The 22124-nt window shown below is 48.8% G+C and overlaps 2 protein-coding genes across 4 annotated transcripts; one reads left to right on the plus strand and one right to left on the minus strand.

The window, feature by feature from the left end:
- Window positions 1–606: 606 nt before the first annotated feature.
- On the minus strand, window positions 607–9552 carry spinb (spindlin b). Of its 2 annotated transcripts, XM_030130329.1 has the most exons (7): window positions 9445–9552; window positions 7651–7989; window positions 7260–7304; window positions 6992–7086; window positions 6731–6886; window positions 6102–6335; window positions 607–3640 (listed from the first exon to the last, which is right to left on the minus strand). In XM_030130329.1, the coding sequence occupies exons 2-7, from the start codon at window positions 7704–7706 to the stop codon at window positions 3441–3443; spliced, it is 786 nt and encodes a 261-aa protein (XP_029986189.1). In that variant the 5' UTR covers window positions 7707–7989; window positions 9445–9552; the 3' UTR covers window positions 607–3440. The 2 variants fall into 2 exon arrangements, with proteins under 2 accessions (XP_029986189.1, XP_029986190.1); XM_030130330.1 differs by lacking the exon at window positions 9445–9552 and having other exon boundaries at window positions 7260–7299; window positions 7655–7796.
- A 1024-nt stretch (window positions 9553–10576) lies between these two features.
- Window positions 10577–21692, plus strand: mfsd14bb (major facilitator superfamily domain containing 14Bb). Of its 2 annotated transcripts, XR_003934992.1 has the most exons (13): window positions 10577–10818; window positions 11620–11712; window positions 11824–11886; window positions 12361–12488; window positions 15993–16107; window positions 16230–16448; window positions 16535–16648; window positions 17900–17971; window positions 18409–18521; window positions 18915–19012; window positions 19803–19945; window positions 20550–21280; window positions 21490–21692. XR_003934992.1 is itself a non-coding variant. In XM_030130331.1 (12 exons), the coding sequence occupies exons 1-12, from the start codon at window positions 10765–10767 to the stop codon at window positions 20778–20780; spliced, it is 1443 nt and encodes a 480-aa protein (XP_029986191.1). In that variant the 5' UTR covers window positions 10577–10764; the 3' UTR covers window positions 20781–21692. The 2 variants fall into 2 exon arrangements, 1 of the variants encoding a protein (XP_029986191.1); XM_030130331.1 differs by having other exon boundaries at window positions 20550–21692.
- Window positions 21693–22124: the final 432 nt, after the last annotated feature.

Here is a 22124-nt window from a genome sequence, read left to right on the forward strand (position 1 = left end):
TTTTTATTTTATCTTTTCTGGTTTTTATTGTATCTTGTTTTCATTTATTTGATCTTATTTATTTTATTCTTTTCCTTATCCATGCTGCTATACTGATGAATGGTGGAACACTGAGCACTTTTGTCCTGTAAGCGTGATCAAGTGCCTGTCTAACATGTTCAATGTATGTGTTGTTGTAATGCCAAGGCAATCACCTAGACTGCAAAACAAATCTACCTACAGGTATAAATAAAGGAACCTTGACCTTGACCTATTCATAGCTAAATGTGTTCAATCTGCCTTTAATCTGATGAATTTAAACTGAAGCTGAGCAGAGATTTTTCACATATATAATAATTAATATATAATTATAGTATATAATACTGTTAATATATAATAGTATATAATAGAAGTAGCATATGAAAGTGTTTACTCCACACACACACATATATATATATATATATTTTTTTTTGTTTGTTTTTAATCCAGTCCATTTGTAAATGTTCCGGTAAATCCACCCTGTAAACTCCATGAACTGAACAGACGTTGGTGTTTTCATTCACATGTGTGACCTTTGACCCCCAGACCTTCCAGCCTGTTGTGGATTCAAACCAGCAGCCACAGCTGTTTGTAAAAACACAAATGTTTATTGTAGTAAATAACATGAGCTGCGTTCAGTTTCTGTACAAACACTGATGTGTCGGCATTAAAGGGACAAAAACACAACAAACGCCGAGGCTTGTGTCCTTTGAAGACGCCGTGTTTGTGTCCATGTGACGCCTCCGACGCTACGCAAATATACAGAAGAAGAAGAAGAACCGAAAGCAACAAACAAAGGCACACGGCAACAACGAAAACTGCACAGACATGCAACACGCACCGATTGACACGCAAATACAGAAGAGAAGCATGCACCGACACAAACACGCCACATGGAGGCATAGACACACACCGCCATGTCAACACACCGCCAAGGGGTGGGACGGCCACGCCTCTAGGGGGAGGGACATCCACACATGGCCAAGGGGCGGGACATCCACACACCGCCAGGGGGCGTGACGTCCACACGCCGCCAGGGGGCAGGACATCCACACGCCTCCAGGGGCGTGACCTCGACACGCCTCCAGGGGGGCGACATGTCCACGCTCCTCCAGGGGGCGTGTCCAGGCTCCTCCAGGGGGCGTGTCCAGGCTCCTCCAGGGCCATGTCATCACAATAAGACTGGAACACATTCCCACTTGAACAGATGTGTAAAATCCAGCCGCCTCGATGTCAGCGTCTTGCAGGCGTGTTGTGACTCTGCCCCCAGAACACCTGACCTTCACCTGACAGAACACAGGGGCATTGTGGGTAATGGAGTTGGGACTCCGTCATCTGTAGAGTCTGAAGGCGATCAATAACCATTTGATCGATTGATTGGTCCCGATATGACATTAAAATATTAAAACTACGTCTTTGATCCGAGACGATGAAACAGGTGGTCAAAAGTATGTGGATAGTGTCTGTGTGAATCCAACACACACTTCATGAACTGGGACTTTATTCACAGTCAACTGATGTGGTCTGTTCAACATGTTTGCATGTTCTAGAAACATTTACCTGTGGAGTGAAAAACATTTAAACGGTTTCTTCAACGACTGAGGAGTCAAAGGTCAAAGGTCCAACCTGCAGATTGAATTAACACAGACACATGTCCACATACTTTTGGACACATCGTCTCTAATAAACGCGTCCCACTCCGTTTCCACCGGCTTTCAACACATCACAGTCATGTAGTCCAATACTCCACGGCGGTCCACGTTGGCCCATGTCGGTCTATGTCTTTGTTTGTCTTTTGTCAGTTGGTTGAAACTCAAACAGGTGAATCAGATTGAACTAAAGGGCGTCAGAGTTAATGTGCATCATTTACTGACAAAATAAATAAATCAGAAAAACTGGAGAAACATCTGACCCAGAAAACAAATAAGTAAACAAACAAACAAACAAAGGTGTGTTTAAGTTCTGAGTCAGAACCATCTGATTTTCTGTTTCCTTTTCTTAAACATTCTGTTTGTTTTTTCACCTGTGACCTCAGTTCAAACTGGAAATGTTACCATGGTTACCATAGAGATGGTGCATTCAGGTTTCACAAGGAAAATAAGAAACGCCACAAGTCGTGGAATAAAAACCTCAGTTCATGAAAAAGCAGGTGAAATGGAGTCACATGTGCGTTTGAGAATGGGCCAATCAGAGCAGGTTTACAGACCAACCACCATGGTGCATTCAAGGACGCTAGGACTTTTCAGTGTCAGTTCATTAATACTTCAGTTTGGCACAGACGAGGGAAACGGCCAATCAGGAGCCTCGTTCTCACTCAAGCACAACACAATGCTGAAGCTAACAGCGGGTACAAAGAGGCATTATGGGTAATGTAGGAGACAGGATGTGTCCCCTGACTGGTCCATGTCCCCACTCCTTCATTAAACCCATCAGATCTGGTCTCAGATGGTCCAGTGGGGTCTCATACGGTCCAATGGGGTCTCAGACAGTCCAATGGGGTCTCAGAAGTCAGATCTGGTCTCAGACAGTCCAATGGGGTCTCAGGAGTCAGATCTGGTCTCAGACAGTCCAATGGGGTCTCAGGAGTCAGATCTGGTCTCAGACAGTCCAATGGGGTCTCAGGAGTCAGATCTGGTCTCAGACGGTCCAAGGGGGTCTCAGACGGTCCAATGGGGTCTCAGGAGTCAGATCTGGTCTCAGACGGTCCAATGGGGTCTAAGACGGTCCAATGGGGTCTCAGGAGTCAGATCTGGTCTCAGACGGTCCACTGGGGTCTCAGACGGTCCAATGGGGTCTCAGGGGTCAGATCTGGTCTCAGATGGTCCAATGGGGTCTAAGAAGTCAGATCTGTTCTTAGACAGTCCAATGGGGTCTCAGGAGAGGCATCACATGGTCTCACATCTGTCCCAGTCTGGTTCAGGTCTTTGTGTCCCCCATCTCTTTCAGGTGTTCATGATCCAGACCACAGACTGATCTGAGGTTTGGATGTGGGTCAATAATGGGGGTGGGGGTCAAGGGATTCTGTCAGGTCTTAAGGCTCAGTTGTGGATCAGGGCTCAGATCTAGATCCAGGAGGTGTTCTGAGGGTTCAGAGTCTTAAACAAGTCTGTAGGAGGTTTAGTGGATTCTGCAGGTCTTGCTCAGGTCCTGGTCAGTCCCACGTCACAGAGTCCTATGATGTCTCAACCACCTCAGTCCAGGTCCCAGTCCAGGTCCAGGTCCGGTCCAGGTCCTGGTCTTACAAAGTCCTGACCCAGCTGTAGATGTAGATGTGGGAGTCGTGACTGATGGAGTCAAAGCGGTCTTTGTGATCTCTGCAGGTCTCGCAGTCTTTTTGTGGGCTTGGGTCCCGGTCCGTCCCGGTCACAGAGCATCTCCGGGGGTCCAACCGGGTCCGGACCGGGCCCATCCGGGTCCCGGTCTTACGAAGTCTTGACCAGGTCGTAGACGTAGATGTGGAAGTCGTCGTCAAACTTGATGAAGTAGACGGAGGGTTTGGCCTCCACCTGGTGGATGACCATCCCAGAGCGCTTCCCCCCGTCCTCTTTGGCGTACTCCACCTGTTTACCCACCAGACTGTCCACCACCTCACCGGGTTCACGCTCACAGCCGCCACCATCAGCTGGAAACAACAACAACAAACACAACAGCCGTTAGGAAACACAACAACAAACACAACAACAGCCGTTAGGAAACACAACAACCAACACAACAGCCGTTAGTAAACACAACAACAAACACAACAGCCGTTAGTAAACACAACAACCAACACAACAACAGCCGTTAGTAAACACAACAACAGCTGTTAGTAAACACAACAACCAATACAACAACAGCTGTTAGGAAACACAACAACCAACACAACAGCCGTTAGTAAACACAACAACAAACACAACAGCTGTTAGTAAACACAACAACAAACACAACAGCCGTTAGGAAACACAACAGCCGTTAGAAAACACAACAACCAACACAACAGCCGTTAGTAAACACAACAACAAACACAACAGCCGTTAGGAAACACAATAACCAACACAACAACAGCCGTTAGGAAACACAACAACCAACATAACAGCCGTTAGTAAACACAACAACCAACACAACAGCCGTTAGTAAACACAACAACAAACACAACAGCCGTTAGTAAGCACAACAGCCGTTAGAAAACACAACAACAAACACAACAGCCGTTAGGAAACACAACAACAGCCGTTAGGAAACACAACAACCAACACAACAGCCATTAGTAAACACAACAACAAACACAACAGCCACTAGTAAACACAACAACAAACACAACAGCCGTTAGGAAACACAATAACCAACACAACAACAGCCGTTAGGAAACACAACAACCAATATAACAGCCGTTAGTAAACACAACAACAAACACAACAGCTGTTAGTAAACACAACAACAAACACAACAGCCGTTAGTAAACACAACAACAAACACAACAGCCGTTAGTAAACACAACAACAAACACAACAGCCGTTAGGAAACACAACAACCAACACAACAACAGCCGTTAGTAAACACAACAACAAACACAACAGCCGTTAGTAAACACAACAACAAACACAACAGCCATTAGTAAACACAACAACAAACACAACAGCCGTTAGGAAACACAATAACCAACACAACAACAGCCGTTAGGAAACACAACAACAAACACAACAACAGCCGTTAGGAAACACAACAACCAACACAACAGCCGTTAGTAAACACAACAACAAACACAACAGCCGCTAGTAAACACAACAACAAACACAACAGCCGTTAGGAAACACAATAACCAACACAACAACAGCCGTTAGGAAACACAACAACCAACATAACAGCCGTTAGTAAACACAACAACAAACACAACAGCCGTTAGGAAACACAACAACCAACACAACAACAGCCGTTAGGAAACACAACAACAAACACAACAACAGCCGTTAGGAAACACAACAACAACACAACAACAGCCGTTCGGAAACACAACAACAAACACAACAACAGCCGTTAGGAAACACAACAACAAACACAACAACAGCCGTTAGGAAACACAACAACAAACACAACAACAGCCGTTAGTAAACACAACAACAAACACAACAACAGCCGTTAGTAAACACAACAACAAACACAACAACAGCCGTTAGGAAACACAACAACAAACACAACAACAGCCGTTAGTAAACACAACAACAAACACAACAGCCGTTAGGAAACACAACAACCAACACAACAACAGCCGTTAGTAAACACAACAACAAACACAACAGCCGTTAGTAAACACAACAACAAACACAACAGCCATTAGTAAACACAACAACAAACACAACAGCCATTAGGAAACACAATAACCAACACAACAACAGCCGTTAGGAAACACAACAACAAACACAACAACAGCCGTTAGGAAACACAACAACCAACACAACAGCCGTTAGTAAACACAACAACAAACACAACAGCCGCTAGTAAACACAACAACAAACACAACAGCCGTTAGGAAACACAATAACCAACACAACAACAGCCGTTAGGAAACACAACAACCAACATAACAGCCGTTAGTAAACACAACAACAAACACAACAGCCGTTAGGAAACACAACAACCAACACAACAACAGCCGTTAGTAAACAACAACCAACACAACAACAGCCGTTAGTAAACACAACAACAAACACAACAACAGCCGTTAGGAAACACAACAACAAACACAACAACAGCCGTTAGGAAACACAACAACAAACACAACAACAGCCGTTAGGAAACACAACAACAAACACAACAACAGCCATTAGGAAACACAACAACAAACACAACAACAGCCGTTAGGAAACACAGCAACAGCCGTTAGTACACCGTGAGCATCAGTGAAACCGGACCAGGCTCATGTTCACCACAAACTGACAGTCGGCACATAAGTCCTGGTCTGGTTCCATCACCGGGGTCCTCGGACCATCCGCGGACCGCGGGTCCTCTGAGTCCACAGACCACAGGGCTTTGGGGTCCTCGGACCGCGGGTCCTCAGACCACATGCGAGTCAGGTGACAGGTCATGTGATAGTTCATGTGACTCACTGGAGTCGGGCATGATGCGCAGGTCTCCCTCCTTGTAGTCATCCAGGAGCTGGTACATGTAGAGAACCGGGTCCTTCTCGTAGGTGATGTAGAACCAGGACGTCATGATGGGTGCACGGGCCAGAACCATCCCCCTCCACTCCTCCTTGGGTCCGTCCTCCGTCTCAAACATGTGTTCCACCGCTTTCCCGATCATGGTGTCGGCCAGGAGGGAGTCTGTGACCCGGGCTGGAGCTGGGACCAATAACAAGAGTCAGAGCGGTTCTAGATACATTGGAAGAGCCAACAACTGTTAGAGCGGTTCTAGATACACTGCAAGAACCAACAACTGTCAGAGCGGTTCTAGATACACTGCAAGAACCAACAACTGTCAGAGCAGTTCTAGATACACTGCAAGAACCAACAACTGTCAGAGCGGTTCTAGATACACTGCAAGAACCAACAACTGTCAGAGCAGTTCTAGATACACTGCAAGAACCAACAACTGTTAGAGCGGTTCTAGGTACACTGGAAGAACCAACAACTGTAAGAGCGGTCCGGCAGAACCTCCAGCCCCCCCACCCACCCACCCACTCACTCCTGCAGCACTTCCAGGCCCACCACCCCCCTCCCTTGGTGCCCCCCCTCACCCACTCTCTCCTGGAGCACCTCCAGGCCCACCACCCTGTCGTCGCTGTACAGCTCCAGGCCGTAGATGCAGTCGAAGCCGTCGTACTTGATCAGGTACAGGGACGGGTTCACCGGGACCTGGTCCAGGACGGTCCCCTTCCACTGGGAGGATTTACCTAGAACACAGAGAGGCGGTCTGGATCAGGCCGGACCGAGCCGGACCCTGACCCACTATGGTTCTGGTCTGGGACCTGGGTTCTGGTCCTGGGACCTGGACTCACTGCCTTCCTTCCAAATGTGCTGGATCCTGCAACCCACAATGTTCCTGCGAGGCTGGGTCATGGTTTTAGAAGGACCCACTGTGGACCTGGACTTCCTAAAAGAGGAGGAGGAGAAGGAGCATGAGGAAGAGGAGGAGGAAGAGGAGGAGGAGGTGAGTGCAGGTGGAGGAGGTGCAGGAAGTGCAGGTGTGAGTGCAGGAGATGCAGGTGCAGGACATGCAGGTGCAGATGTAGGAGGTGCAGGTGTAGGAGGTGCTGTCAGTCTTACTTGTTGGAGTTCTTCTTCTTCATCATATTTGCAGAAACTCCTGAAACAAGCAAATGAAGAAGCAGTTTCAACAGTTTCAACACACATGAACCCAGACTTCCTTATCTCCTTGTCTCCTCATCTCCTTATCTCCTCATCTCCTTGTCTCCTCATCTTCTTATCTCCTTATCTCCTTGTGTCCTTCTTCCTCCTCTGACACTAAACTAAATGTTTCACAAACCAAACGATTCATGGATCAGATCTACAGAGCCCCTGTGGTCTGGATCAGATCTACAGAGCCCCTGTGGTCTGGATCAGATATGTAGACCCCTGTGGTCTATAGATCTGGGTCCTGCATCTGAACCCCTGGACCTGAACCAGACCCTGTTGGACCCTGTTGGTTTGCAGGGGCTCACCTGTGTCGGCTCGGGGCCGAGGGGCCGCTGGACTCTTGAATGGGGTCTTCATTCATCCACCTGTGGGGGGGGGGGGCAGCCGCTCAGGCCGCCGGTCTGGACTAAATGCTGGAGGGGGTCCGGTCTAAACGCAGCGTCCTCGTCCGGTCCGGTTCAGACATAGGAAGGCGGGGCCAGGACAAAGGGGGAGGGGCGGGGGAGGAGGGAGGGGACAGGAGGGAGGAGGAGGAGCACCACCAGGAAGCAGACCAAGCCTTAGACCGACTGCATATGGACCGGACCAGACTAAGACCTGGAGACAGCAACAATGGAGACGATGGAGACAGAGGGTCAACCTGAAGCAGACAGAAGAAGAAGGAAACACGTATGAAAAGAACATGTGACAGAACACACCTTCCTCCCACCACAGAATGTTATTTTCTTGTTAATTTTGTTTAACTTTTCTGTTCCATCCATCCATTCTCTTCCTCTTATCTGGGGCCAGGTCGCAGGGGTAACAGTCTAAGCAGGAATGCACAGACTCCTCCCTCTCCCCAGACTCCTCCTCCTGGTGGGACATGCCTGGAACACCTCCCCAGGAGGAGTCCAGGAGGATCTGAACCAGATGTCTGATCCACCTCAGCTGGTTCCTCTGGATGTGGAGGAGCAGCGGTTCTACTCTGAGCTCCTCCCTGGTGACTGAGCTCCTCCCCCTATCCCTAAGGGTGGACCCACCCACCCTATGGAGGAAGCTCATTTGGACCGCTTGTATCCTGGATCTGGTCCTTTGGGTCCTGACCCAAAGCTCATGACCACAGGTGAGGGTCTGAACATAGACTGAGGGTAAATCCAGAGCTTCTCCTTTGGGCTCAGCTCCTTCTGAACCACAACAGACCCATACAAGCACCACTCTGCTAGGACCTCTGTTGTCGGGGGCTTTATGCCCCTGGTAGGGTCTCCCATGGCAAACAGGTCCTGGGTGACGGGCCAGACTAAGAGCAGTTCAAAGCCCCTATGAAGAAGAAAGATCTAAAAAACGTGGCGTGGCCCGGCATGGCACAGCCAGGGCCCCACCCTAGAGCCGGGCCCCACCCTGGAGCCAGGCCCGGGGTTGGGGCTCGAAAGCGAGCGCCTGGTGCCCGGGCTTTTGCTCACGGGGCTCGGCCAGGCCCAGCCCGAAGGAGCGACGTGGATCCGCCCTCCAACTGATCCACCACCCACCGAGGGAACCGTAGGGGCCATGTGCAGTGTGGACTGGGTGGCAGTGGACGGCAGGGGGCTGGAAGAGCCCATCCACACACACAGTCTGAGCCCAATTTTTCTGGTCTTTTCCTCCTGGACTTTTTTTGTCCACAAAAGATGAAGATGAGGAGTCAGTTCAACCAGAGCTCCTCCTCCTCTTCTTCTTCTTCTTTCTCTTCCTCCTCCTCTTCTTCTTCTTTCTCTTCCTCCTCCTCCTCTTCTTCTTTCTCTTCCTCCTCCTCTTCCTCCACCTCTTCTTCTTTCTCTTCCTCCTCCTCCTCTTCCTCCTCCTCATTAACTCTGCGCACACAGTGCGTCTGTTTTTGCGCTGTTTACTGTTCAATCACGCGCATAGGTACGCGCTAACCCCCCGACGCGGCGGCCATATTGCGTCAATATTTACAAAACCCGCATCGGCGCAAAGACAGAAAAGGCGCACGCGAACAAAGGGAGCGACGACTGGGAGCCGAGTCTGCGCTAAAGCCGCGGCTGCTATGCGCACCGCCGGGCCTGGAGCCCCCCGGTACCGGCGGCGGCTCGGTCCGTGGTCACGAGCCTCCGGTACTCACCCACACGGCGTCCGCGTCTCCGCACAATCCCGATCAGCCGCAGACGACGACGATTGATCCGCCGCGCTGCCTCCGGTCACCGCTACTGCGTCAAGTCAGCGGCGCTGTGACGGGGAGCGGCGGAAGTGGAGACGACTTCACAATAAAAGCACCAAAATTTAAATAAATAAATAAATAAATAAATAAATACGGAATCAACAGAATAAATACAACACAGTACTACATATACTGACAAATACAACCAGTTCCCTTCGCTGTAACCCACTCAGAACACACCCTCCATTGGTGGACTATGGTTCAGGTGGGTCCTACAGGTTCAGGTGGTCCTACAGGTTCAGAGGTCCTACATGTTCTGGTTCAGGTGGTCCTCCAGGTTCTGGTTCAGGTGGTCCTACAGGTTCAGGTTTAAGTGGTTCTATAGGTTCTGGTCTGGTCTGTCTCAGGTACACATTCAGGTGCTTTTATTATGAAGGTCTCTAACTGGATCAGGTACACAGTCAGGTGCTTTTATTGTGAAAGTCTCTAACCGGATCAGGTACACGTTCAGGTGCTTTTATTGTGAAGGTCTCTAACTGGATCAGGTACACATTCAGGTGCTTTTATTGTGAAGGGCTCTAGTCGGATATTTCCTTCTCTTCCTGCTGTAATCTGATCCTGGTTCATTAGTTTCATAGTTTAATGGATTAAAGCAGTTTTTATATTGTGAGGAGGAGGAGGAGGAGAAGGAGGAGGAGGCGGGGCTTAAAGCCACATCCGTGACGTAGCTGTCCCTGAATCAGATGTGACCTGGTTTTAAAGGGTTGAGCTGAGGCTCAGCTGATCTGAGAACAGGCAAACACTTAAACACTGATCTGAGAACAGGCCTCATTTCAGTCACAAACACAAACACAAGGAGCGTTCCATTTAAGAACAGTCACCGCCCGGTTCGAAGACACATAAATGTGGAAAAAAATAAGACTAAAAAAAAAATCAGTGAAACGAACTTCATTTTATTGAAATTCTTTATGTTTAATGGATTTTTTCTTGTTTTTTAGTGGATTTCTCTCTTCTTTTTTCTGGGATTGTGTTTGTATATTTTGGTCCCGCTCCTCCGGGGCTCCCCGGTCATTAAATCAAACACATACGCTGTAATATTCCGGTCAGGGCGGAGGAATGTGCGTACACCCAGGCAGGGACCGTTTCCTTTGCCGTTTCCCCGGATGAGAGCTCACCCAGGCCGGTGCATCCACAGCCCGGGACACGCTGGAAGAGCCGGACTCACCGCCGGAGGATGAGCAGCTCCGCGGCCTAGAAGTGAAGCTCCTGCCGGCAACATGTGAGATGAGCCGCGGCGGAGCAGCGACTGAGGCCGGCATCATGTTGGTCCGGAGCCCGGTAAGGAGTGGGTTAGCACGCGGAGCTAGCGGAGGGTACCCGGGGTAGAACCAGAGAGTAGAACCAGAGAGTAGAACCAGAGAGTAGAACCAGAGAGTACCCGGGGTAGAACCAGAGAGTAGAACCAGAGAGTAGAACCAGAGAGTACCCGGGGTAGAACCAGAGAGTAGAACCAGAGAGTAGAACCAGAGAGTACCCGGGGTAGAACCAGAGAGTAGAACCAGAGAGTAGAACCAGAGAGTACCCGGAGTAGAACCAGAGAGTAGAACCAGAGAGTACCCGGAGTAGAACCAGAGAGTAGAACCAGAGAGTAGAACCAGAGAGTACCCGGGGTAGAACCAGAGAGTAGAACCAGAGAGTAGAACCAGAGAGTACCCGGGGTAGAACCAGAGAGTAGAACCAGAGAGTAGAACCAGAGAGTACCCGGGGTAGAACCAGAGAGTAGAACCAGAGAGTACCCGGGGTAGAACCAGAGAGTAGAACCAGAGAGTACCCGGAGTAGAACCAGAGAGTACCCGGGGTAGAACCAGAGAGTAGAACCAGAGAGTACCCGGGGTAGAACCAGAGAGTACCTGGGGTAGAACCAGAGGGTACCCTGGGTAGAACCAGAGAGTAGAACCAGAGAGTACCTGGGGTAGAACCAGAGGGTAGAGTCGGGGTAGAACCAGAGAGTAACTGGGGTAGAACCAGAGGGTAGAGTCAGGGTAGAACCGGAGGGTACCCGGGGTAGAACCAGAGAGTACCTGGGGTAGAACCAGAGTGGAACCACAGTGACCTGTGTTCTGTTTGGTTCTGTTGCAGACGGGTCGGGTCAGAGCCACGGTCACCCACGCCGTGGTCGTCATTTTCCTGGAGTTCTTCGCCTGGGGGCTGTTGACCACGCCCATGCTGACTGTGAGTGGTTACTGTGGTAACAGAGTCCCGCCTCCTGCGGTTCCGGACAGGGTCCGGGTTCTGGTTCTGCTGGACCCGGTCTTTAAAGTCCTGTTGTTGGTGTTTGTTCAGGTTCTACATGAGACGTTCCATCAACACACGTTCCTGATGAACGGCCTGGTCCAGGGGGTCAAGGTGAGAATGGACCAGCAGGGACTGGACCAGACCTGACTACAACCAGACCGGACCAGAACAGCCCATACCTGGGCCAGACCAAAACAGACTGGACTAGACCGGACTGGACCAGAACAGACCAGAACAGACTGGACCAGACCAGACCAGAACCAGATCTGGACCAGACCAGAACAGACTGGACCAGACCGGACCGGTCCAGAACAGACCAGACCTGGACCACACCAGAACAGACTGGACCAGACCGGACTGGACCAGACCTGAACAGACCAGAACAGACCTGAACAGACTGGACCAGCAGGTACTGGACTGGACCAGACCTGGACCAGAACCAGAGCGGACCAGAACAGACCAGAACCAGACCTGAACAGACTAGAACAGACCAGGACAGTCTAACTCGGTTGTCCTTGTTGTGTGTCTGTTGTGTGTCCTTGTTGTGTGTCTGTTGTGCGTTCTTGTGTGTCGGTTGTGTTGCAGGGCTTCCTGTCCTTCCTGTCGGCTCCTCTGATTGGTGCTCTGTCTGACATCTGGGGGAGGCGGTCCTTCCTTCTGATGACCGTGTTCTTCACCTGCGCCCCCATCCCCTTCATGAGGATCAGCCCCTGGTGAGGAACCCCTGTCCCTTTAAACCCCCCTGACGAGGAACCCCTGTCCCTTTAAACCCCCCTGACGAGGAACCCCTGTCCCTTTAAACCCCCCTGACGAGGAACCCCTGTCCCTTTAAACCCCCCTGGTGAGGAACCCCTGTCCCCTTAAACCTGGTTGGTGCTTCATTTAACGTTCACGTGGGTGTCTTTAAATCAGTTACGGAACCGAGTCTGAACAGGTTCAGGGGCACCTTTGGGCCCGTTCTGGACCTGAAGACCCCCCGTCCTTCATTCATGTGTTCAGCTATTAGACCTTGGCGCCGGAGTTGAGCTGCAGCGGTGGGACTGGAATTAGTCACATGTGGGTCATGTGATCCAGATCACATATGGTTCATGTGATCAGGATCAGCCTGAAGACTGAAGTGTGTGGTAGAAAACACCAGGTCTGTATGAGCGGACATGGACCAGGTCTCATCAGGGTCTGCTCACAGTCATTGACTGATGTGTGTATGTATGTATGTATGTATGTATGTATATATGTGTGTGTATGTTTGAGTGTATGTTTGTGTGTATGTATGTATATATGTGTGTATGTATGTGTGTATGTTTGTATGTATGTGTGTATGTATATATGTGTGTATGTATGTGTGTATGTTTGTATGTATGTATGTATATATGTGTGTGTATGTTTGAGTGTATGTATGTATATATGTGTGTATGTGTGTATGTTTGTATGTATGTATGTATGTATATATGTGTGTATGTATGTGTGTATGTTTGTATGTATGTATGTATATATGTGTGTATGTTTGTATGTATGTATGTATGTATGTGTGTATGTTTGTATGTATGTATGTATATATGTGTGTAGGTATGTGTGTATGTTTTGTATGTATATATGTGTGTATGTTTTGTATGTATATATGTGTGTGTGTATGTGTGTGTATGTATATATGTATGTGTGTGTGTATGTATGTGTGTATGTATGTATGTATGTGTGTATGTATGTGTGTGTGTATATTTGTGTGTGTGTGTGTGTGTGTCTGTGTGTATGTATGTGTGTGTGTGTGTATGTATGTATATATGTGTGTGTATGTATGTATGTGTGTATTAGAGATCGACCGATATGGGTTTTTCAGGGCTGATACCGATTATTAGTAGTCAGAGGAGGCCGATAACCGATATTTGGAGCCGATATTCATTTGCAGTAAAAGTGTAAAAATTGGTGTGAAAAATTTGGAATAATGCAAACACTGAACTTCGTTTAAATGCCTAAAGCATGTTTATTTAATCACACAAATAGAAAATAATAGCTCCAGAAGTGCATGGATTTCCTAGACTCAGAAGCATCTCTTATAAAGTTGAATAAAAGCTTAAATAAATAGCTCCCTTAAATTTTTCCACAGTAAATAAAGTAAAATTTAAATATAACTATAATGACTTATCTTTGTTTTAAGTTCAAACACGACACAAATACAGGGAGACTCTTGTAAACTCTGGGGCCACATGCTGACATCTGCTCAACTCATCATGCTTCATATATTACAGCATTTGGGAAGCCTTGTGTGTATGTATGTATGTATGTATATGTGTGTATGTATGTGTGTGTATAAATGTGTATGTGAGTATGTATGTGTGTAATGTATGTGTGTAAATATGTACACTGAACAAAAATATAAACACACCACTTTTGTTTTTGCTCCCATTTTTCATGAGCTGAACTCAAAGATCTAAAACTTTTTCTGTGTACACACAAGGTTTATTTCTCTCAAATATTGTTCACAAATCTGTCTAAATTTGTGTTAGTGAACACTTCTTCTTTGCTGAGATAATCCATCCACCTCACAGGTGTGGCAGATCAAGATGCTGATTAGACAGCAGGATTTTTGCACAGGTGTGCCTTAGGGTGGCCACAATAAAAGGCCACTCCAAAATGTGCAGTTTTATCACACAGCACAATACCACAGATGTCACAAGTTTTGAGGGAATATGCACTGGTCATGTGACTTCAGGAATCTCCACCAGAGCTTTTGCCTGTGAATTGAATGTTCATTTCTCTACCATAAGCCATCTCCAAAGCTGTTTCAGAGAATTCATGAAGAAGACTGTGCGAGGAAAATGGTGGTCACACCAAATACTGACTGGTTTTCTGACCCCCCTGGACCACACAATACGGTAAAAGTGCACATTTTAGAGTGGCCTTTTATTGTAGCCAGCCTAAGGCACACCTGTGCAATAATCCTGCTGTCTAATCAGCATCTTGATCTGCCACACCTGTGAGGTGGATGGATTATCTCAGCAAAGGACAAAGGAGAAGTGCTCACTAACACAGATTTAGACAAATTTATGAACAATATTTGAGAGAATTAGGCTTTTTGTGTAAATAGAAAAAGTTTTAGATCTTTGAGTTCAGCTCATGACAAATGGGAGCAAAAACAAAAGTGGTGCGTTTATATTTTTGTTCAGTGTATGTGTATGTGTAAGTCCATATATATATATATATATATATATATATATATATATATATATATATATATATATATATATATATATACACTCGCCCACAGTTTTAGACCAGTCCAGTTTATTCCAGTTTTGTCTGTAAATTCTATCAGTTCCCGTTTAATGAACAGCTGGAACTGGTCCAAAGGTCAGAGTGAACTGACAGAGGAAAAACAAGGTAAGGTTAAAGAAAACTGAAAAATAATGTCCATTTCAGAATTCTACAAATAGGAGAACAAGAAATGGGTTCAAAATGAAAGCAGTTCTGCAGCAATGGAGGTTGATCAAGTCTGGAAAGTTGGTGGTTCAATTCCTGCAGGTGTCCCAACGTTTGTGAACTCCTTCCACCCCCTGTGTCTGCAGAACAGGAGTGTGGAACACACTGTGGTACCAGACCCATGGAGCAGTACTGGAACAGGACTGGACTGAAGAAAGGAGTGTGGTACTGTAAAAATGGAAAAGAGGAAAAGGAATGAACCAGAGAAGAGAGACAGAGCATCAGAAGAGGGAAAAATGGAGGTGTGTCCTCCAGAGAAATGTCCAAGAAGGTCCAGGTGTCAGGAAGTCCAGTTTCCTTCAGCGTCCAAAGGCACTGAAACTGGACTGGAAATGCAGACAGAAGAGGTCTGGAAGAAGCACAGACACAACAGAAGAAGAAGAAGAGTTTAGGACAGAAAACAGCTGGAGTGAGAGGAGACTGACAGGACAACAGCTGAAAGAAGAGAGAAGAGAGAGGAGGAGGAAGAGAGGAGGTCATAGAGGAGGAGGAGAGGAGACTGACAGGACAACAGCTGAAAGAAGAGAGAGGAGGAGGAAGAGAGGAAGAGTTTACACTGAACACACTGAACAGATGAGTTTACACTGAACAGAGTGAACAGATGCAGGTTTGATGGGTCCGTTGGTCAGACTTCAGATTCTTGTCTAGGCCATGAACCAGTGCCAGTGAACTACTGAAGACTGGGTTCTGGACTGGGCCATATCAGACCATCTGAACCTGTTCTGTGTCTTTGTCCATTCCAGGTGGTATTTCGCTCTGATCTCCGTCTCAGGCGTCTTCGCCGTCACCTTCTCAGTGGTCTTTGCGTACGTGGCTGACATCACAGATGAACATGAGCGGAGCACCGCCTACGGTTTGGTGAGAACCGCCTTCTTTTCTTCGGGTTTTTCTTGCCTTTCGTCCTGTTTCCGTGGTTACGTCCTGTTTCCGTAGTTACGGAATGTTTCCGTGGTTACGCCCTCACCTTTGACCTTCCCCAGGTGTCGGCCACCTTCGCGGCCAGCCTGGTGACCAGTCCGGCCATCGGCGCGTACCTGTCGCAGAAGTACGGCGACAGCCTGGTGGTCCTGGTGGCCACGGTCATCGCGGTGGCGGACATCGCCTTCGTGTTCTTGGCGGTTCCGGAGTCTCTGCCCGATAAGACGTGTCTATCGTCCTGGGGTTTGCCCATCTCCTGGGAACAGGCCGACCCCTTCGCGGTGAGTCCAGACACGAGTGGACGCCTCACCTGACCTTTGACCCCATCGGGCGTATCGACCTGTGACAGGTGTGTGTTTGTGTCCAGTCTCTGCGCCGCGTCGGTAAAGACACCACAGTTCTGCTGATCTGTGTCACAGTGTTCCTGTCCTACCTGCCTGAAGCCGGACAGTACTCCAGCTTCTTCCTGTACCTGAAACAGGTGAGCGCACACACACACACACACACACACACACACCTACACTTGAAACAGGTGAGCGCACACACACACACACACACACACACACCTACACCTGAAACAGGTGAGCACACACACACACACACACACACCTACACCTGAAACAGGTGAGCACACACAGACACACACACACACACCTACACCTGAAACAGGTGAGCACACACACACACACACACCTACACCTGAAACAGGTGAGCACACACACACACACACACACACACACACCTACACCTGAAACAGGTGAGCACACACACACACACACACACACACACACCTACACCTGAAACAGGTGAGCGCACACACACACACACACACACACCTACACCTGAAACAGGTGAGCACACACACACACACACACACACACACACACACCTACACCTGAAACAGGTGAGCACACACAGACACACACACACACACACACACCTACACCTGAAACAGGTGAGCACACACACACACACACCTACACCTGAAACAGGTGAGCACACACACACACACACACACACACACACACACACACCTACACCTGAAACAGGTGAGCGCACACACACACACACACACCTACACCTGAAACAGGTGAGCACACACGCACACACACACACACACACACCTACACCTGAAACAGGTGAGCGCACATACACACACACACACACACCTACACCTGAAACAGGTGAGCACACAAACACACACACACACACACCTACACCTGAAACAGGTGAGCACACAAACACACACACACACCTACACCTGAAACAGGTGAGCGCACACACACACACACACACACACACCTACACTTGAAACAGGTGAGCACACACACACACACACACACACCTACACCTGAAACAGGTGAGCACACACACACACCTACACTTGAAACAGGTGAGCACACACACACACACACACACACACACCTACACCTGAAACAGGTGAGCACACACACACACCTACACCTGAAACAGGTGAGCGCACACACACACACCTGAAACAGGTGAGTGCACACACACCTTCTGCCGCCGCGTTTCCATGGTAACGGCCTGTGTAAACCCATGTCCAGCTGGTCCAGGCGTTGGTTTCTATGGTAACGGCCTGTCTCCAGCTGGTCACTGTCCGTTAGCTAACCCTAACCCAGACCCTAACCCTAACCCAGACCCTGGTCCCAGGACCAGAGGCGGTGCTGGTTGAGGCTGACCTTTGACCTTTGGTTCTTCTTTGTTCCAGGTGATCCAGTTCTCTCCGGCCGCCATCGCCGCCTTCATCGCCATGGTGGGAATCCTGTCCATCCTGGCTCAGGTAGACCTGGACCGCCTCAGAGATGGTCCTAGATCTGGACCGCCTCAGGAGGATCACATGGACCAAAACCGGGTTCCTTCATGTGGTTTAATTTCACCTCTTTAAGAATCCAGATGAATTTAAAACCACAACAGAACAGATGGAACCTCAGAACCATCCAAACATGCCTAACCCTAACCCTGACCCTGTTCCTAACCCTGACCCTGTTCCTAACCCTGACCCTGTTCCTAATCCTGACCCTGTTCCTAACCCTGACCCTGTTCCTAACCCTGACCCTGTTCTTAATCCTGACCCTGTTCCTAACCCTGACCCTGTTCCTAACCCTGACCCTGTTCCTAATCCTGACCCTGTTCCTAACCTTGACCCTGTTCCCAACCCTGACCCTGTTCCTAATCCTGACCCTGTTCCTAACCTTGACCCGTCTGTCTCTGTTCCAGACTCTGTTCCTCAGCGTCCTCATGAGAACCATCGGGAACAAGAACACGGTTCTGCTGGGTCTGGTGTTCCAGCTCTTCCAGTTGGCCTGGTACGGCTTTGGTTCAGAACCCTGGTGAGTCCACATCCAGTCCTGAACCAGAACCCTGGTAACCCACTGGTTCAGACCTTTGACCCCATTTGAACATTACACTTTTCCACGCATTTAAAACACAAGCTTTATTTTTTTGGCTAAAGTTCATGTGTTTTTGATCCTGCCATAGATTTTTATATTGTTTCAAATCTAGGTTCATTTTACAGAATATTTAATCTAGACTTTTTATTTTATTTTTATCAATTAGTAGAAATTTCAGGTGACCCCATGTGGGGTCCAGACCCCCAGGTTGAAAAACACTGGGTTAATCTGGTGCGAGGTTTGGGTCTCTGTCTCCATGGTAACACTGGGTTAATCTGGTCTGAGATTTGGGTTATGGTTGATGTTTTTTTGTGTTTCCATGGTAACCCTCAGGATGATGTGGGCAGCAGGAACGGTGGCGGCCATGTCATCCATCACTTTCCCAGCAGTCTCTGCTCTGGTGTCTCACAGCGCATCACCTGACCAGCAAGGTAACCCTTAACCCTAACCCTTAACCCTGACTTAAGGTTCCTTAACCCTGACCTAAGGTTCCTTAACCCTGTCCCTGTGGTTCCTTAACCCTGACCTGAGTTTCCTTAACCCTGACCTAAGGTTCCTTAACCCTGTCGCTGCGGTTCCTTAACCCTGTTGCTGTGGTTCCTTAACCCTGACCTAAGGTTCCTTAACCCTGTCCCTATGGTTCCTTAACCCTGACCTGAGGTTCCTTAACCCTGTCGCTGTGGCTCCTTAACCTTGTCCCTGTGGTTCCATATGTGGTTCCTTTACCCTGTCCCTGTGGTTCCGTTGTGGTTCCTTAACTCTGTCCCTGTGGTTCCTTAACCTGGTCCCTGTGGTTCCATTGTGGTTCCTTAACCCTGTCCCTGTGGTTCCTTTACCCGGTCCCTGTGGTTCCATTGTGGTTCCTTAACCCTGTCCCTGTGGCTCCATATGTGGTTCCTTAACCTCGTCCCTGTGGTTCCGTTGTGGTTCCTTAACCCTGTCCCTGTGGTTCCTTAAGCTGGTCCCTGTGGTTCCTTAACCCTGTACCTGTGGTTCCATATATGGTTCCTTAACCTGGTCCCTGTGGTTCCTTATGTGGTTCCTTAACCCTGTGCCTGTGGTTCCTTAACCTGGTCCCTATGGTTCCTTAACCTGGTCCCTGTGGTTCCATTGTGGTTCCTTAACCCTGTCCCTGTGGTTCCTTATGTGGTTCCTTAACCCGATCCCCGTGGTTCCGTTGTGGTTCTTAACCTGGTCCCTGTGGTTCCATTGTGGTTCTAGGTGTGGTCCAGGGGATGATCACCGGTATCCGAGGTCTCTGTAACGGTTTGGGTCCGGCTCTGTACGGGTTCATCTTCTTCCTGTTCAACGTGGAACTCAACGACATGGAACCTGTGGTCGATCCACCCAAGCAGAGCACTGAGGTACGGAACATCTGAAGGGTTAGGATGGAACATTCTGAAGGAACATCTGAAGGAACGTCTGAAGGAACCGCAAGCTCTGAACCCAAAAAAACGAAGTTCTCTAAAGATTCTGTCGGTTCCGTGTCCATCAAAAATAAACTGGATGGAACCAGGTCTGTGTGGTCTGGTTCTACCAGGTCTGCGTGGTCCAGTTTCACTAGGTCTGGGTGGTCCGTTTCCACCAGGTCTGGGTGGTCCAGGTCTGCGTGGTCCAGTTCCACCAGGTCTGCGTGGTCCAGGTCTGTGTGGTCCGGTTCCACCAGGTCTGTCTGGTTCCACCAGGTCTGCGTGGTCCAGTTCCACCAGTTCTGTGTGGTCCAGGTCTGTGTGGTTCAAGTTCCACCAGGTCTGTCTGGTTCCACCAGGTCTGTGTGGTTCGGTTCCACCAGGTCTGCGTGGTCCAGTTCCACCAGGTCTGCATGGTCCTGTGTACAAACAGGACAGTTCCACGCTGTGTTCCAGTTTTGTGCTCCAGTGCATCGTGGGAGTTGTAGTGCTAACACAAATTCTTTGGTGTCGCATCTTGGGAGTTGTAGTTCTAACATGCCTTCCTTTGTTGTTGCAGAAGTCGCTGATCCCGGGCCCGCCCTTCCTGTTTGGAGCCTTCGCCGTCTTATTCGCTCTCATCGTCGCCGTCTTCATCCCTGAACATCACCGATTGGTCGACGTCAAGACCTGCTCCGCACGCAAAACCGGTTCCTCCTGTACCGCACGCGCTCAGAACAGCAGCTCTCCGGCCACGCCTACCAGCGATACGGAGGACATTGAGCCGCTCCTACAGGACAGCAGCCTGTGACAGACAGCTGCAAAGCCCCGCCCCTTTTAGGTTAACCCCTGATTATTTTAGTTTGAGGTGACGACAGCCGGCGATTGCACTGACGAGCTGCAGAACGGGTTCCACCAGGTTCCACACGTTCCAAAGGGTTCCACACATTCCAAAGGGTTCCACACGTTCCAGAGGGTTCCACACGTTCCAAAGGGTTCCACACATTCCAGAGGGTTCCACACGTTCCAAAGAGTTCCAGATGTTCCAAAGGGTTCCACTGGGTTCCGATGGGTTCCACTGGGTTCCAGACATTTCAAAGGGTTTCAGATGTTCCAAAGGGTTTCAGACATTTCAACGTGTTCCAGATGTTCCAAAGGGTTCCACACGTTCCAGAGGGTTCCAGACATTCCACCGGGTTCCACCAGGTTCCACATGTTCCACCGGGTTCCACTGGGTTTCAGACGTTCCAGAGGGTTTCAGACGTTCCACTGGGCTTCAGATGTTCCAAAGGGTTTCAGACGTTCCACCGTGTTTTAGACTTTCCACCGGGTTCCAGACATTCCACCAGATTCCAGACGTCCCAAAGGGTTTCAGACATTCCACCGTATTTTAGACTTTCCACCGGGTTTCAGATGTTCCAAAGGGTTTCAGACATTCCAAAGGGGTTCAGGCGTTCCCCCGGGTTCCAGACATTCCAAAGGGTTTCAGACGTTCCACCGTGTTTTTGACTTTCCACCAGGTTTCAGATGTTCCAAAGGATTTCAGACATTTCAAAGGGTTTCAGATGTTCCACCAGGTTCCAGACGTTACAAAGGGTTCCAGATGTTCCACCGGGTTTCAGACGTTCCACCGGGTTCCAGATGTTCCACAGGATTCAAGACGTTCCAAAGGGTTTCAGACGTTCCGATGTTTATCTGACACAACTGTTGTTAGGTATTAACAGAGAAGAACCTTTAGACGAACATGTTCCACTTTGGTGATTAGGGTACCAGATTAGGGTTCTACCCACGTACTCATGAAGGTCCAGAGTTCCTAACCCTAACGTAGAACATCTGACAGAACACAAACACAATGACCACAAATGGAACGTGGAGGAAAAAGTGTTGAAAGAATCCTTAAAAAATGCTGAAGAACAGCAGAGCAGGTGGGCGGAGCTCACAGATGATCCAACCCAATCAGCCAGTGACTCCGCCCACTGATCACATGATTTTAGTTGTTGATCAGATCAAACCCTCATTTTGTCGTGACGTTATAAAGCGGTGCAATCGCCATCTGAACCGTCCACCTCTAGACTCCACCCGCCTGCTCCACCCAGGTGACGTTCTCAAACTCAACTTCAACTCATGTAGATGGGGACACGCAACGGTTTCCGTG

Source organism: Sphaeramia orbicularis, unplaced genomic scaffold, assembly GCF_902148855.1.
Source record: "Sphaeramia orbicularis unplaced genomic scaffold, fSphaOr1.1, whole genome shotgun sequence".
Classification (NCBI taxonomy): Eukaryota; Metazoa; Chordata; class Actinopteri; order Kurtiformes; family Apogonidae; genus Sphaeramia; species Sphaeramia orbicularis.

Bases quoted from the DNA above. Each gene is read 5' to 3' on its own strand.
- spinb (XM_030130329.1), bottom strand. From the start codon at position 7,706: ATGAAGACCCCATTCAAGAGTCCAGCGGCCCCTCGGCCCCGAGCCGAC. The intron at 7,305-7,650 runs GCCCCTGCAAAC...TCATTTGCTTGT, and splicing joins CCCCGAGCCGACACAGGTGA to TTCAGGAGTTTCTGCAAATA. The intron at 7,087-7,259 runs GTAAGACTGACA...CTCCTCTTTTAG, and splicing joins AAGAAGAAGAACTCCAACAA to GAAGTCCAGGTCCACAGTGG.
- mfsd14bb (XM_030130331.1), top strand. From the start codon at position 10,765: ATGAGCCGCGGCGGAGCAGCGACTGAGGCCGGCATCATGTTGGTCCGG. The intron at 11,713-11,823 runs GTGAGTGGTTAC...GTGTTTGTTCAG, and splicing joins TGACCACGCCCATGCTGACT to GTTCTACATGAGACGTTCCA. The intron at 19,946-20,549 runs GTACGGAACATC...TTGTTGTTGCAG, and splicing joins CACCCAAGCAGAGCACTGAG to AAGTCGCTGATCCCGGGCCC.